Source organism: Coregonus lavaretus (assembly GCF_964263955.1).
Source record: "Coregonus lavaretus genome assembly, chromosome: 3".
Lineage (NCBI taxonomy): Eukaryota > Metazoa > Chordata > Actinopteri > Salmoniformes > Salmonidae > Coregonus > Coregonus lavaretus.
Window position 1 is genome coordinate 56,538,594 of NC_139990.1, and position 17,684 is coordinate 56,556,277.

Below are 17,684 nucleotides of genomic sequence, written 5' to 3' on the forward strand. Positions count from 1 at the left end.
TGTATGTAAACTTTCGACTTCAACTGTACATAGTTACTGTACCTCAATTACCTCATACCCCTGCACATGGACTCGGTACTGGTACTCCCTGTATATAGCCATGTTATTACCTGGTACCCCTGCACATGGACTCGGTACTGGTACTCCCTGTATATAGCCATGTTATTACCTGGTACCCCTGCACATGGACTCGGTACTGGTACTCCCTGTATATAGCCATGTTATTTTTACACGTTATTGTTATTCGATATTCACTGTGGATTTATTCCTCGAGTCACTATTTCTATTTTTTATTGAAATGTTTTGCATTGTTGGAAAAGGGCTGGTAAGTAAGCGTTTCACTTTTACTCTACACCTGTTGTTTATGAAGCATGTAACAAATACAATTTGATTTGATTTGATTTGAATTGATTTGTAGGCTGGCATCTGTGTCCCGATGGATACAAGGTTTTTTGTGTTACTCAGTTGGCTCAGTTGGCTCAGTTGGTAGAGCATGGCGCTTGCAACGCCAGGGTTGTGGGTTTGTTTCCCACGGGGGGGCAGTATGAAAAAATGTATGCACTCACTAACTGTAAGTCGCTCTGGATAAGAGCGTCTGCTAAATTACTAAAATGTAAATATTGATTGTGTTTTTACAGTAAGTTTAAATAATGTACACAATAAGCCTTGCATTCTCATATTCCATGGGCAGTGTGTGTGTGTGTGTGTGTGCGTGCGTGTGCGCATCTACTGTATACAGTATGTGTGAACTCATCTCTCCAAACTCTGTCATGGAGGAAATCATTTCAAGACGAGACCCTTTTTCCCTCTGCAATAGTTATAGGGTTGATTTACTGCTGGAGTGTAGCTCTGTGTGACTTTCAGAAAGGACTTTCTCTCTATGTCAAAGCAGCGCTCATTCACAGTAACTGATCTGCTCTTCTTCTTCCATATGTCATTACAGAATCCTTTCATTAGTGATGGGCTCAATGGTGGCTCAGTTTTACAATCAGGCCTGTAGTCAACGACCCTAAAGCCTTAAAACCCTGTGTCTGTCTATGGATAGAATCTCTATGAAACTGTAGTCAACTACCTTAGAACCTCTGTCTGTCTATGGATAGCAGATCTATGTCATTGTAGTCAACCGCCTTAGAGCCTCTGTCTGTCTACGGATATAATCTTTATGAAACTGTAGTTAACCACCTTAGAACCTCTGTCTGTCTATGGATAGCTTACTTACTTACTCCTCTTTGCTCTCTGTGGAGCATAAGCCTACAACATCAACACATCAACATCAACACAATGTAACTGTAATAATCCAGTGGAACATTAAAGTCCTTTGTCTGTCTGTTAACAGCCTAATGTAGCTTTGGTACACATCACAATAACCCAATAGAAAAGACACAGGAAAAAGGAAACGGATGCAAAAGGGAAAAATGTGGACCTGGATAATCCGCCATCGAGAAATACAAAGTAAACCATCTAAATATATCCCCTACTGCTGACACTACCACTGTAAAAAAGGTCACAGGTCAGTTAATAATCACTACAGGATGAATATTGTCCGTAAGCCACAGTGGAGAAATAATGCATCTAAAGTCAGACACACATCTAATAGTAAATGCTCTGCTATCTATGATAAACCCATTCACCAGACACAGAACAGCCTCTCCCTGTCACTGAAACCTAAACAGAGGAGAGGCGAGAGAGAGAGAGAAAAAAACAATTAGCAGAGAGGTCCCTGGGATCATAACTAATAATTTGAGTGAAATTAAGTGACAGGTTTAACAAGCAGGGATAATTTCACATTTTCTTTCTTCCTGGGGGAAATCTGCCCTTTAATTGGGTTTGCAGGGCCTCATTGTTTGGCAAACAGTCCTAAAGCATACCGAGGCCCAGGCTGCCACTGTGTCTCATTATCCTCCACACAGTCTCAGTGTCACATTCCCCCGTCTCCCACCATCTCTCCATCTGGATATCCCTCTTCTCTCTCTCTCCTTCTCCCTCCCACAATCTCTCTGTCTGCCCCTCCGTCTCCCTCTTGCTCTTTCTATCTCTCTTTCTCTTCCTCTCTTCTTTTCCCTCCTCTCCCTCTCTCACGAGCCCAAACACACTGATGGGTGGGTGTGTTTCCCTTCCTAGACTATGATAGTACTACTAAGAATAGTGCACACATTAAAACTGCTACCTGGTATCTGTTGGTATTTTTAATAAATGTGTTTTAATAAACAGGAAAAACAAATCATTCAATTCTGGTCCACCATTACAGTCTGTTACCACACACCAGAATCAGACACACTGTGTGTGAGGCGAACATGAAAAGCTCTCTTCCTCTCTCCCTCTCTTCCTCTTCCCCTCTCTCCCTCTATTCCTCCATTACTGGATGCTATTCTGTCATACTAGAAAATGAAAAGTCCCTCCAATTTTCACTGCAAGATCATTTCCACAGAAAACATCTGTTGACAATGTCGCCTACTGAACCCCTTCTCCCTATTACTGAAATGGTGATGGGTGGGCTGTAAATTGCTGTTAGTCTGTCGGGCAGGGTACTGTGCACACAAACAGACACACACCCACACACACACATACACACACACTCCAGTGTACACACACACACTCCAGTGTACTGCAGCATGTCTGATATTCTCCTTGGCTCCATTGTGGGGAAATTGAAGCAGCAGTGTATGGCTGCAGATGGCTGTTATTGTGAACCAGGGGGAAACTACTGCCACCATCATGGCTCTAGCCAGGACCCAAAATAATGGGGGAACTCAATGGTGTGTTAAATAGGAAATCATCTGTTTTCAGCCACACATTTAATGTCATTGCCTCTCACCCAGTCTTTTTCCCTCTCTTTCTTTGCCAACTTTCCCCTTTTATTTTATTCTCTCTCTCTCTCTCTCTCTCTCTCTCTCTCTCTCTCTCTCTCTCTCTCTCTCTCTCTCTCTCTCTCTCTCTCTCTCTCTCTCTCTCTCTCTCTCTCTCTCTCACACACACAGCCTCATTGTTGTTGTTGAGGGCCCTAGGTTATCTAATCTAGCATGGGCAGTTTTTCCACTGCGTGTTCACAATAGGGCCATTTGGGCTTGTAATGTGGGTCTGTGCTCCCTCTCACTTCCCCTCTTCCAGACGACAAGTACCTCCCCCCAGCAGGGTTTCTCCATTAGGGACCTGATAGACTCACCCTTTCTGGCACACACATATGCACGCGCACGCGCACAAACACGCACACTCACAAATAGCCCTCCTCTACTCAGATGAACTAGTCCATTTTCTCTCTCTCCTTAATGGCCAAACTCATGAGGAGAGTCATCATGCATTATGACTTTAAAACAGGGAACAGGGAAACTGATTGAAAAACAACAGAGTTTTGTGATAGTTACGCCAAAAGTAATTAGCTAGGGAGAGCAGAGGTCTGAATGGGTGTGTGAATTACCCCAGGACTGGCAGGATTATCTGTCCTCTCAGGAGAGTTATTTGGCTCTCCCTATGGCTTGTTTTGTCTTGGGGTGAACAGTGTGTGGTGGAGAAATATCATGGAAACTCAACTGAGTGTCTCTCTTGACTGCACAGAGATCCAGGAATTAAAGCTCATAAAAACCTCAAAGCAGAAGTTGTTTTATTATTAGCTGTGTCCACAAATAGATGTGAGATGTTGTTGGCTGTTGGTCAAAACACATTACATCACACACCTGCTAATTTTAGTTTCTTTCTTAATGTTATACTCTACTTCTCTCACTTATTTGCTCTCCTGTAATCCACACTGAACAGATCTCACAACTCACACCTAACTAGAGACTTGTCACCCAGAGGTTGCATAGACTCAGGGAGCAATGCGCGCAGGCGTGCGCACACACACACTCACACAAACGCAAATGCAGAGTCTAGCGGATCACCAACGCCTGCCATCAGGTTGCTACCATGAGGAATCGCCGCAGGCTGAGCAAAACCTTTCCACTTCACTGCACTGTCACTCTCCCACTGGAGGAGTACAGTCTAAAAGCAGCAGCAACTCAAAGAAAAAGGAAGAAAAACTGTTTGTTCCTTTCTAAAATGTATTTAAGAGAGGCAAGCTTTGGTTTTATACCTTCAGGTACTTTGACTGTAGCTGAGTGAGTTTGCTTTCATGTTCCGTGAAAATCACATCATGTAAGTAGAAGAAGAGTCTCAAGATCAAGCTGCTTCACACTTTTGCTGTGTGTCTGTTTTATTGTCTCTCTTCATTTCCGCTAGAGCACCATTCTCTCCCCCACCCCATCCCAGTGCAGACAGGACCCACAGGGCAGACTGGACACCTGGTCCTATTCAGTAGGACACACTGTCGCAAAACATTTTGCAACGGAATACAAAAACAAGCGTTTCTGATTGGACCTGTTCTGTTGATCCCTCCCGGTTTCAGTCCGTTTTCTTCCATTTGGTGCCTAATGAATAGGATCCGGGACCACCCATACGTAAAAATGTATGCACACATGACTGTAAGTCGCTTTGGATAAAAGCGTCTGCTAAATGGCATATTATTATTATTATTATTATTATTAAACAGTTCATCTGCCTAATTGATTTCCTCTCATTAATAAGAGGACAGTGACTGCAAGTAGGGAGCACTGGGGCCATGTCATTAACTCTGAACTAAGACCCTTTATGACTCCATCCCTTATTTGACCCTCAGGACAATATGACAGGACCATTATACATTATATTTAAGAACCATACCAATGTGGAAGAACTGGTCATCCAAGACTACACTACCATTCAAAATGTAACCAAATGTTGAATTGGACAGGTCATCTGTTTGGCCACAGTCCACAGGGTAGTGTTCTTTTCTAAGTGAGCTTTCATTTACATAACAGAGGTCTAATATAATTATAATGTTAGCCTGGTGTGCGTGAGATGTGTTGTTAGGGAATTTGGACGAGGATTTTGAATAGACAGTCTATTCTAAACCTCCAGCTCTTGTGAGTCTGTCATTGTGAACCTAACAGTAAATTGCAACACTTCTTTACACATCCTTGGTATTATTGCCAGAATAAATGTGAATTGGATAATATCCATTGCAAAGCTAGGACTGTGGTATTATCTTTTCTTATTGGATTTTGCATGAGATGTTTATCATGGTGGCTCATCACCCGATCCAGTATTATAACATGACTGTGACCTTGTATTTAATATAATTCATTCATACAACTAAGAACATGTCCTCCAGGCCCTGCCTATAATCCTGGAGGTAAGGGATTGAATATAATAATAATTTCTCTGCTCTTTAACACCTAAAGAAGCCCTGTGAGCAGCTAGCTGTCTGATGAGAGACCCTTTCAGTCAAGGTAAAAAAAGACTCAAAGGGAGACCATGCCGTCAGATTCCCTTTGGCTTTCTTGAAGTCTTTTTGATTTGAAGAGATGGAAGGTAGCCCAGAGGCCTTGTTTTTGAGCTCTCTTTGTTCGTGCATGTGTGTTTGTGTGCATGTGTGTGTGTGTGTGTGTGTGTGTACATGTCTGAGCAGCTGCAGGTTTATACCCGTGGCTCACAGTGACATTACATCCCTGAACAACAAAACACTGCATCATGGGTAATTCTGAGAGAACGATGTGGGTACTGATGAGAGTGAACACTTGAACGTGTATTATTGTGTGAGAACTAGATTAGTTTAATATCATAATCTGTGTTATCTATATAGCTAATTCTTACCATAAACCTTGTGTGAGTTACAACTGTTCAGATTATGTGAGTGAGATTAGTCCTGACAGTCCAGTGCAGTAAAGGGGGTGCCACACTCATAGAGTGGGTGTAGTGAGATGTTGAGATGTTGGTTTCTGAGGTCCAATGTGGTTACAGTCTTACAGTGATAAAGAGATGGGGGTTTAGCCTCCCTTCTCCAACCCAGCTCTGAGTGGACGTGACAGGATGATGCAGAGGGGTTATATAGCCGACCCCACGTGATCTCTCCCCCCTCCTCCCCCTCTCATCCCCCTCCACCCTCTCTCACCCCCCTCCTCCCCCCTGCGTACCATTTGATCTCAGCTCTCAGGAACATAAATGAGTTTTTAAGTCTTTAAGAGGAGCTTTTTCAATTAAAAAGAGCCCCACTCTGTCAGGCACACAAATATGGCCCAGGCCGGCCTTGAATAGGGTCTGCTGCAGACTACAGACATGGAGCCTCAGAGCAGAGCAGAGAGCTGTGCAGTGTGTGTGTGTGTATGTGTGTGTGTGTGTGTGTGTGTGTGTGTGTGTGTGTGTGTGTGTGTTTGTGTGCGTGTGCGTGTGCGTGTGCGTGTGTGTGTGTGTGTGTGTGTGTGTGTGTGCGTGTGCGTGTGCGTGTGCATGTGCGCAGAACCAGAGTGCTTAACTAGCAGAATCCAGGGTGGTGTGACTAAGACACAGCATCAGGAGGATTAATAGTCTTAAACACTCAACTGAATCTGGTGGTTTCCCCAGCAACGATAGATAATGAGCAAAAAGAGGAATCTGCTCTAAGGGCTCTCTGAGCAGAGCTACAGTTTAATATGTATGTTTATAATGAGCATCAGTTATACAGGATGTGGGTAAAATATATGTAAAATGATAAGAGCAGCAATTTTAGTGTAATGTTTAAAATGGAATATGTTTAAAATGTGAATAACGTCTAACATGATAGGCACACTACATGACTTGTTGTTTACAATGACCTTCAATAAAGATTAGAAGATATACTGTTTTGATGAAGGTCAAAGCAAATGGAATAGGATTCAAGATTGTACTGAGCTGGCTTTGAGTGCATCCATACATTGAGGTCATTCTGCAGAGGAGGAAAGGTGGTTCCCTTTACCTGCCACTGTCTCTCTGTTATAAAGCTGTGCCCTGTTATGATGCTGGCTGTAGCGTTGAACTATACTTGAAGAGTTTCTTTGCAAAACGCTATATATTAATTTTCAGAAATGTTTGTAAATTAGCTTTTATTGATTAAAGAACTTATGAAAGAGATTGGTGTGTTATTTCACTATCTAATCATGGCATAGGTTTGTTCAATGACAGACATGTATTTCTTTGAAACCTATCACTTGATGGTTTCATTTCAGAGAGAAAAATAATCATGTTTTTTTGCAAAACACTATATATCCGCCTCACTCTCAGAGAAATAAGTAGTATTGCTAGGTTTTACACAGTCAAAATAATATTTATTAAGAACTGAACAATTATACATTTGTGACATAAAACATTGTATTATAATAATCAATACATTATTAGGAGATCTACAGTTGAAGTCTGAAGTTTACATACACTTAGGTTGGAGTCATTAAAACTTGTTTTTCAACCACTCCACAAATGTCTTGTTAACAAACTATAGTTTTGGCAAGTCGGTTAGGACATCTACTTTGTGCATGACACAAGTAATTTTTCCAACAATTGTTTACAGACAGATTATTTCACTTATAATTCACTGTATCACAATTCCAGTGGGTCAGAAGTGTACATACACTAAGTTGACAGTGCCTTTAAACAGCTTGGAAAATTCCAGAAAATGATGTCATGGCTTTAGAAGCTTCTGATAGGCTAATTGACATCATTTGAGTCAATTGGAGGTGTACCTGTGGATGTATTTCAAGGCCTACCTTCAAAGTCAGTGCCTCTTTGCTTGACATCATGGGAAAATCTAAAGAAATCAGCCAAAACCTCAGAAAAGAAATTGTAGACCTCCACAAGTCTGGTTCATCCTTTGGAGCAATTTCCAAACGACTGAAGGTACCACGTTCATCTGTACAAACAATAGTACGCAAGTATAAACACCATGGGAGCACGCAGCCATCATACCGCTCAGGAAGGAGACGCGTTCTGTCTCCTAGAAATGAATATACTTTGGTGGGAAAAGTGCAAATCAATCCCAGAACAATAGCAAAGGACCTTGTGACGATTCTGGCGGAAACAGGTACAAAAGTATCTATATCCACAGTAAAACGAGTCCTATATCGACATAACCCGAAAGGCCGCTCAGCAAGGAAGAAGCCACTGCTCAAAAACCGCCTTAAAAAAGCCAGACTACGGTTTGCAACTGCACATGGCAACAAAGATCATACTTTTTGGAGAAATGTCCTCTGGTCTGATGAAACAAAAATAGAACTGTTTGGCCATAATGACCATCGTTATGTTTGGAGGAAAAAGGGGAAGGCTTGCAAGCCGAAGAACACCATCCCAACCGTGAAGCACGGGGGTGGCAGCATCATGCTATGGGGCTGCTTTGCTGCAGGAGGGACTGGTGCACTTCACAAAATAGATGGCATCATGAGGAAGGAAAATTATGTGGATATATTGAAGCAACATCTCAAGACATCAGTCAGGAAGTTAAAGCTTGGTCGCAAATGGGTCTTCCAAATGGACAACGACCCCAAGCATACTTCCAAAGTTGTGGCAAAATGGCTTAAGGACAACAAAGTCAAGGTATTGGAGTGGCATCACAAAGCCCTGACCTCAAGAAAATTTGTGGGCAGAACTGAAAAAGCGTGTGCGAGCTAGGAGGCCTATAAACCTGACTCAATTAAACCAGCTGTCAGGAGGAATGAGCCAAAATTCACCCAACTTATTGTGGGAAGCTTGTGGAAGGCTACCCGAAACGTTTCACCCAAGTTTAACAATTTAAAGGCAATGCTACCAAATACTAATTGAGTGTATGTAAACTTCTGACCCACTGGGAATGTCATGAAAGAAATAAAAGCTGAAATAAACAATTCTCTCTACTATTATTCTGACATTTCACATTCTTAAAATAAAGTGGTGATCCTAACTGACCTAAGACAGGGAATTTTTACAAGGATTAAATGTCAGGAATTGTGAAAAACTGAGTTTAAATGTATTTGGCTAAGGTGCATGTTAACTTCCGACTTCAACTGTATATGTAAAAAGTTTTAGCTAGGTGAGACAACTACATATCACAGTCAAATATACAGGATAAGAATAGTCCATTCCAGCCAAACAATGGATATATATTGTTTTGGAGAAAATAAAAAACATTTTAATACACATCTAAAATCTATTAATACAAAATCTGAGAACATGAATATTTTTACACACATATGATTGTACCCATAAGCAATCATTTCTGATCAGAAAACACAATGTGAAAAATGTGTGGATATAGCGTCTTTGGAAATAAACTCTTCACTTACTCTATAGACATGGCAATGTCAATCATTCCCTTTTCTCCAGCTTTTCTTTCATCCATCCTCTGACTTTCTTTCCCTCTTTCTGTCACGATCGTCGTTAAGAGAGGAGGACCAAGGCGCAGTGTGATGAACAAACATGTTTATTTATCATTAGCGATAAACACGGACAGTAAACAAAAACAACAAACGACTCGTAACGTCCTGTGCGAGCACCCCGCACGTGTTGTGCGAAGGTGGGCATGCAGCGGGGACGGAGTGTGCCGGCTCAGCGCTCGTGGCCTCCAGTGCCTCTCCTCGGTCCCGGATATCCTGCGCCAGTGTCACGTGCTGTTATGCCAGTACGGGTACACAGCCCTGTACGTCCTGTGCTGATGCCTCACACAGAGTGTGGGAGGGTAGGCATTCAGCCAGGACGGGTTGTGGCAGCTCTTCACTCCAGGTCTCCTATCCGTCTCCACAGCCCGGCCCGGCCTGTCCCTGCTCCTCGCACCAAGCCTACGGTGTGCGTCGCCAGCCCGGTCCGGCCTGTCCCTGCTCCACGCACCAAGTCTACGGTGTGCGTCGCCAGCCCGGTCTGGCCTGTCCCTGCTCCTCGCACCAAGCCTACGGTGTGCGTCGCCAGCCCGGTCCGGCCTGTTCCTGCCACTCGCACCAAGCCTACGGTGCGCGTCACCAGCCCGGCCCGGCCTGTTCCTGCCACTCGCACCAAGTCTACGGTGCGCGTCGCCAGCCCGGCCCGGCCTGTTCCTGCCACTCGCACCAAGCCAGGGGTGCGAGTCGTCAGCCTGGTCCGGCCTGTTCCTACTCCACGCACCAAGCCAGGGGTGCGCATCGTCAGCCCGGTCCGGCCCGTTCCTACTCCACGCACCAAGCCAGGGGTGCGAGTCGTCAGCCCGGTCCGGCCCGTTCCGGCTCCACGCACCAAGCCAGGGGTGCGCGTCGTCAGTCCAGCACAACCCGTGCCTGGGTCACCGGTGCCTGGTAAGGTACCGGTCAACTGCTCCACTACGGAGCTGAAGCTAACCGCTCCTGCTACGTCCAGTTCAGCTCCAGCCAGCGGGGCCAGACCGGACCAGGGGCGCTATGGGGGGTTTATTGGAGGGTGGTGGGCAAGGCCGGAGCCAGAACCGCCGCCGAGGAGGAATGCCCACCCAGCCCTCGCCTGTTTTGCTCTAGTTGAGGCGCGGTCGCAGTCCGCGCCTTTAGGGGGGGGGGGTACTGTAACACCCTGGCTCTGGGACTCTATATGTTGAGCCAGGGTGTGTTCTTTCTATGTGGTGTATTTCTATGTTGGGAGTTCTAGTTTGTTTATTTCTATGTTGGCCTGAGTGACTCCCAATCAGAGGCAACGAGTGTCAGCTTTTGGCTGGTTGTCTCTGATTGGGAGCCATATTTAAACTGTCTGTTTTTCCCTTTGTGTTTGTGGGTTCTTGTTCCGTGTTGGTCTATGTTACCTAGGTTATTACCTGTGTTATAATTTTTATATTTATTCCTTGTGTTATAATTTTTCTATTTATTCCTTGTGTTATAATTTTTATATTTATTCCTTGTGATATAATTTTTATATTTATTCCTTGTGTTATTATTTTTCTATTTATTCCTTGTGTTATTATTTATCTATTTATTCCTTGTTTTATAATTTTTCTATTTATTCCTTGTGTTATAATTTTTCTATTTATTCCTTGTGTTATAATTTTTATATTTATTCCTTGTGTTATAATTTTTATATTTATTCCTTGTGTTATTATTTTTCTATTGATTCCTTGTGTTATTATTTCTCTATTTATTCCTTGTGTTATAATTTTTATATTTATTCCTTGTGTTATAATTTTTATTTTCTCTCTCTCTCTCTCTCTCTCCCTCTCCCCCCCTCTCTCTGAGCTCTCGTCAGTGCTTGCGTTGGAGCTACAGTAACCCTTGCAGGTGGAGGGAGGAAGGAACGTCAGGATAGAGATCTGCCACTGCCGCTGTGTTTAATCAGGGTGGGTAGCCAGAGCAGCACATGGCTGGGAACAGTGCACTGTGGGTAACTGATCTAATGATGGCTCGTGGCATTGACTGGAGTTGAGCCAGGCTGAGACCAGCAGCTCATTACAGATGCAACGTCACTCCCAGAAACACTCAAAAGACAGGGAAGATGAGGAAAAGATAAGGATGATGAGGGAGGATGAGGAAGGATGAGGAAAGGATGATGACGACTTGATGACAAAACCCAAACACTGGCGGGTTCTGTGGTCTTACACATGGGAACTTACAAACCATACCATCAGTATGTAGGATAATAACTATTATGATGGTCATCTCTAAAGAAGAATTTCATGCAGACAGTTGTGAATTCTATCCTGAGTTCAAATGAGACTGAGTGTACAAACATTAGGAACACCTGCTCGTTCCATGACATAGACTGACCAAGTGAATCTAGGTGAAAGCTATGATCCCTTATTGATCCCCACATGAGCCCTTGTTAAATCCACTTCAATCAGTGTAGATGAAGGGGAGGAGACAGGTTAAAGAAGGATTTTTAAGCCTTGAGACAATTGAGACATGGATTGTGTATGTGTGCAATTCAGAGGGTGAATGGGCAAGACTGAAGATTGAAGTGCCTTTGAAATGTGGTATGGTAGCAGGTGCACCGGTTTGAGTGTGTCAAGAACTGCAACGCTGCTGGGTTTTTCACGCTCAACAGTTTCCCTTGTGTATCAAGAACGGTCCACCACCCTAAGGACATCCAGCCAACTTCACAACTGTGGGAAGCATTGGAGTCAACATGGGCCGGCGTCCTTGTAGATTCCATGCCCTGACGAATCGAGGCTGCTCTGAGGGCAAAAGGGGGTGCAACTCAATAATAAGAAGGTGCTCCTAATGTTTTGTACACTCAGTGTATATGGGGGGGAATTGGAGGGAGATTATAAGAGTTAGATATAGAGTCAGATCCTAAACATGGAGGGAGATATTTCAGACTGAGAGTAGAAGTTTGATAGTGGGATAGAGTAACATGGCTCATCGCTGTCAGGGGAGCAGTGGGAAGGGATGTATAGCTGGCAGCAGTCCCTGGAGTAGAGGAGACCTAGTCAGTTGCATGTGTTTTCCACATTTAACCCAAACCCTCTAAATTTGAGAAGTGCGGGGGGGCTGACTTAATCCGCCTGGGGAGCAGTTGTTGTTGGGGGTTAACTGCCTTGCTCAAGGGCAGAACGGCAGATTTTTTCCACCTTGCCGGCTCGGGGATTCAAACCAGCGACCTTTCGGTTACTGGACCAACGCTCTTAACCACTAGGGTACCTGCCGCCCCTGAGAGAGAGGAGAGGGTGATAGAGGAGAGCAGGAGAGGAGAGGAGAGGAGAGGAGAGGAGAGGAGAGGAGAGGAGAGGAGAGGAGAGGAGAGGAGAGGAGAGGAGAGGAGAGGAGAGGAGAGGAGAGGAGAGGAGAGGAGAGGAGAGGAGAGGAGAGGAGAGGAGAGGAGAGGAGAGGAGGATGTCAGAGAGGGGGATGGGGGATTGAGGGAGGACGACATGCCAGCCCTGTTTCCAACATCAAGATTATCACTCCGTTTCCACAGTAACCCATCTCCGGGGACACCTGTCTATGCTGGTACCTGGCGGCGACACCGTGGGGCACATAGTTATTAATGCAGCCCTGTGTGTCTGTGCAAAAATGCATGTGACAGCAGCTACACTTCCACACAAACACACACATCTGCTACACACACACACACACACACACCTACACTCACACACCCACACACACCATCAGTATGCTACACACAGCCACTACAGCGCCAAAAACAAATGACAGCAGCTCAGCCAGAACACAAAATGGACACACATACTACTGTATGTATATCTCTGTGTTTTAACTGGGCTATAATCTGCTTCCACTGATTGAACTAAATAATAGGATTTTTAACCAATCAGATTCAAGAGGTTTCAATAAATGTTGTGGTATAATATAGCAAAAGCTTGTCAAATAGTAATCCAATAGGAAGACCTAAAACCACATGGTGTGATGAATGGGATAAAGGATGAGACTGGTCTAGCTTTGGGTCATCTCAGTGGCAGTAGAGCCTCTGGCCTTGGGATAAGAGGGGGGCGCTACCTGTCTCTGCCAGCTACCACACATGCCAACCCAGCTGCCAGAATAATGCCCCGGCATCTTCCACTTCCAAATTCCTCTCCTCGCATGTGGACAGATGCAGCGCCAAATCCCAAATCTAAGACCCTCAGCCTCAAAAAGAGCGAGCTGGCCTGATGTACAGAGAGAAGCAGATGGTCACTGCTTAGATAGAGGAGCTTCATCTGTGGGGTGGAGAAATAGGGTTCAAATGGGGTTCATCACAAAACCAAGATTTAAGAGGAGGCCAATATCTGGTAAAGAAATATCGCCCACTCCCATATGTAGCTCTCACTTCTATTGGAGCGTTGTCACAGCACTGGAATAAAATGTGGATTATCCCAGGATATGAGCTGTCCAGGGTCTGTCCAGGGTCTGTCCAGGGTCTGTCCAGGGTCTGTCCAGGGCTGTGTCAGGGGTCTGCTGGATTGCCAGGGCTGTTTAGGGACTGACCCATTGTTTAACGTCAGATAGAGCGATGGCAACGCATGTCACGTTAGAATGACGCCACCTGTCGGAAGACAATGGGGGCTGACCCTGCTGGCCAGGTCTGGCCAGGGCTGTTCAGGTGTGTTCAGGTGTGTTCAGGGCTTGTCCAGCAGCCTGCTAGCTGGCCAGGGTCAGCTCCCCACTCTCCGGCAGGCAGCAGCCATGTTCACCACCCCTTGCTGCCACTCAGGGAGATCACCCCGGAGATGCCATGGTGACGGCATGATGGACAGGTCGATCAGGAGAAGGGGCTGAGCCGAGGGGATGGCTAAGAGAGCACATAATAATTCATCTCTCAATATCTCCTCACTATTCTCTCTCTCTCTCTCTCTCTCTCTCCTCCGTTTTCTCAATCTCTCTCCTTCTCCATTCAACCGGTCTCCTTCTCTCTGTCTCGATACTCTCTCTATGTCTGTTTCATTCTTTACATCTGTAAGAGTTTCTGCAAATCTTTCAGTCTGCATTATGATATATGTGGATGGTTGAGTAATGTGATTCCATATGTGTTTGACTGCTGGTATTGGCTGATATTGAAAGGTATTTTCCCATTTCCGCTAAAGCCGGACATGCAATGATAGCCTACCTGTCAAATCACAAAATGGCATCCGACCCAGTAGCACAGACATGTCCATTTGAATTTGCCCTGGATCTACAGTATGTCTATTATTCTTCATGGGGAAAGTATTGGTATGATTACCGATGGTGTGGTTGCTAGGTTTCCATTACATGAACAGCATTTTATCCTCAAACTCCAGACAAAAACAAAACAGCAGCCAACTACATTCAAATCGTGGGGTTATCTATCTGCCCTGACCCAAAGAGAGAGGCGGTTAAAAGTTAATGCCTCCCCTCTCCAACTCAAGACAGGGAGATAAATTGTAGGATGTATGGTCATGCCTGGGTGTTTTCGGAATCTCCTTGAGATTAGCCTAGCTGCCTCAGAGTGAAACAGACAGCAGCTATAGCAATTAGCAAGGAGGATACATTATGCTAATGAGCCTGTAGGGCTTGTTAGGTCATTTTCATTATGCGTGTTAAACCGTGACAGGGCAGGACTTCCTTCTCCAAAGGAAGATTCATTGTAGCATAAAGGAATGAGGTGCAGAATGAAGCGTTATTATACAGCACTGCAGCACACAAACACATCTAGAAAAAAAGGGAAGAAGGAGAAAAAAACCTCCTCGGGTGAAAATGAAAATTCGCCGGTTTAATCATTATCCTCTTTGGCACTGGTGTTTGTTTCTGAGGTTTTACAGGCGACAGAAATCTTTCGAGAGTCACAGCCAAATAAGGCAGGCACCAAGATCCACTTTAAGACGAAATAACAAGGCTGCAACCAAGCTAGGTGGGAGAGGACCACCTCTCTCTAATCTCTCAGAGTGCTCTGTTCTGCAGATCAAACAGTGGGAGAGGAACAGGGATTAAATCACACAGAAAAGTCCAATCTAAAGTGTTAAAAATTGTTTTAACAAACCTGCTGCCTGGACTAGGATTTGTCTACCCCTTCACACCTTTTTGGTGGATATGATTTTTCCTGTTCTCCATCTACTCTCCATTCTTTTCAACGTCATTGGTAGAATAAATTATCCATCCACACACAAACACACGCACACACAAAGAAACGCACATTTCCATAGTGCTTCAAAAAATACACTGAAAACGGTGGCCCCAAAAAAGGAGCTGTACTGTATAAAAATAGCTGAGTCTTTGTATTGCTCTGGGTGTAATCTGTCATGATCGCCAGTCCATAAGTTACATCAGCGGTTCAGTACTTAAGCACACAAGACTGTAAATACAGCTCACAAATGAAGCCGTTAATCAAACGTTTACGGAACCTTTCGCCATGTCAATATGCATTAGCTGCTGACTGATTGCCATTTGTCTAATGAATCAATCCCCGCCTTCCAACTATGCCATTAATTCCCTGATGAGCGGGGTCAGCACAGTCCTCCACTGGAATAAATCTTGTGATGCCTCTGATCTAAAAATAACAGTCTTATGAAGTAATACTCATCCAGCCTTATAGACTACATAAGGAACAGAGGGGACAACAAACAGCTGATAGAGGGCTTTGCAGTTGTCCTTGCCACTACAAATACTGGAGTGAAGACCTATTGATCTGAGAGAGCTAGTTTATGTACATGAGTGTGGAGGGTGAAGCACCAAGTAAGTTGATTCCTTAGATTTCAATTGACTATGTGTCAGAGAAATACATCAATTGCCCTCACAGTCTATTGGAGGCCTCCAGAGAGAAGCACCACCAACTGACCCACTAATCCAACAGAAGGCTCTTACAAAGAGGCAAACAGGTCTAAGATACAGTACAACCCTGTAACTAACTCTTCAGCAAGCTTCCTTGAACGTAAAAGGAAGCTCTCTATCCTCCAGTGGCAAGCCACAGCTATCAATACCCAGCCAGCATCCACTTCCCTCCAACTGGAATCTGACCAGTCAGTCCAGTCACATGTCACTTTTAGCACCTTAACAGTTGTTCTGGAATCCTAATTCCAGTCATCTCGCTCCCTTTCTCTCGCTCTCTCGCCCTCCTTGTCCTCCATCTCTCTCCCTGTCACTGGTGAGTTCATATTTTGGCAGCGCTCCCAGATAAGAGAGAGTAGCAGTGTAGCAGGACTGTTGTAGAACAGTCATTACTGGTTGTGTGCTGTTATCAGAGAGGGGTTGGATCCATGCAACAGGTGCCATGTTATCACCCAGGGCTCAGAGCCCAGGGACCCAGGAGGTTGTGTGTTTCAGTCCTCTGGGACAGGCTGGGTGCTCACAGGAAGCATGGCTGTTTCACCACGGCTAATGCATTGGCAACAATCACACACAGAGAAAGCATAATCTACGTCCAAACAACATTCCTGCCTTCCTCCATCAAATGTCTAATGTGATATCTAAATTAACTAAGAATAAATCTAATGGTAGAATGGATTTCTCTGCCACATAGCAGTAACACTTCCAGCATAAGTCCCTATTCCATAGTAATAATATTCATAACTTTGCAGAAGAGAAGAGCAACAAAGAGTTATAGACATATAGCCCTATCATAGTAGCGGCTGTATCCAAAATGGAACCCTATTCTGGCCAAAAGTAGCGCACTAAAGGCTATAGGGAATAAGGGTTAGCAAATAGGGTGCTATTTTTGATTGGCCCCATACAGTAGCTGTAGTGATGACTCACCGTCATGAAGCCGTCCAGTAGGCCAGAGTCAGGTTTGGGCGGGGCCTGCAGGCGTTCCATGGACCACTTCTCTATGATGGAGGCCACTTGGCTGTTCTCCGTATTCAGGATCCTAAAGCCAGTCATGTTCACCCCACTGTAACGGTAGGCCTCCACGTCCAGCGCAAACAGGTCCTGACAGGGAAGAGTTAAGGATTCAGGCATGTAGGAAAAGAACATACATAGGCCTATATATAATACGCTAAAGAGGGGTTATAATTGTGTTATAAACAAAGCCATTTCCTCCACTAGGAGCAAAAAGGACGAAGTATAGACTAACAATTAAATAGGAATGCTGATTGTGAATATGCAAGGACATGGTAGCAATGTGAGTTAATGTGAGTGTGCTGTCCTCTGTTGGAGCTAACACTGGAGTATAAAGTAAAATCTGGCAGAAAATGGCTGCCATATGTGTTCATCGATTTGGATGGGCTGTTCACTCTGGTGGGAGAATTAAGCTCTCAGTACTGGGTCCCCTCTCTGCCAAACTCAACATTGGAACATGTTAGAACGTCCTCCTATCTGTTCCCTCTCCTCAGTCCCTCCCCAACTCCTCATCTTCACTCATGTTCACTTTTCTCATTTCATGCATCCTGCAAATGGCTTCGCCAGACTTAATTGCGTTCATTGTGATACACTGAATGGCTTCTATAAAGAGAATGTGGACATTTAGATCTTTAATTTCAAACATTTAAATGGAAGGATTTATTTTTCTCTTGATGAAAAGCTCTGACAGTGAAGAAAACGGAAGGT

General features: G+C 44.5%; 1 protein-coding gene across 1 annotated transcript in view; it reads right to left on the reverse strand.

Annotated features, from left to right (window-relative positions):
* Positions 1 to 17,684, reverse strand: part of LOC311118880 (glutamate receptor ionotropic, kainate 2-like) — a gene marked incomplete at both ends in the record, with an annotated part of 168,614 nt that overhangs the window by 74,175 nt on the left and 76,755 nt on the right. The window contains one exon of the mRNA XM_084157682.1: positions 16,893 to 17,066. Within this exon, the coding sequence (XP_084013808.1) occupies positions 16,893 to 17,066 (174 nt within the window). The remainder of the gene's footprint in view (positions 1 to 16,892; positions 17,067 to 17,684) is intronic.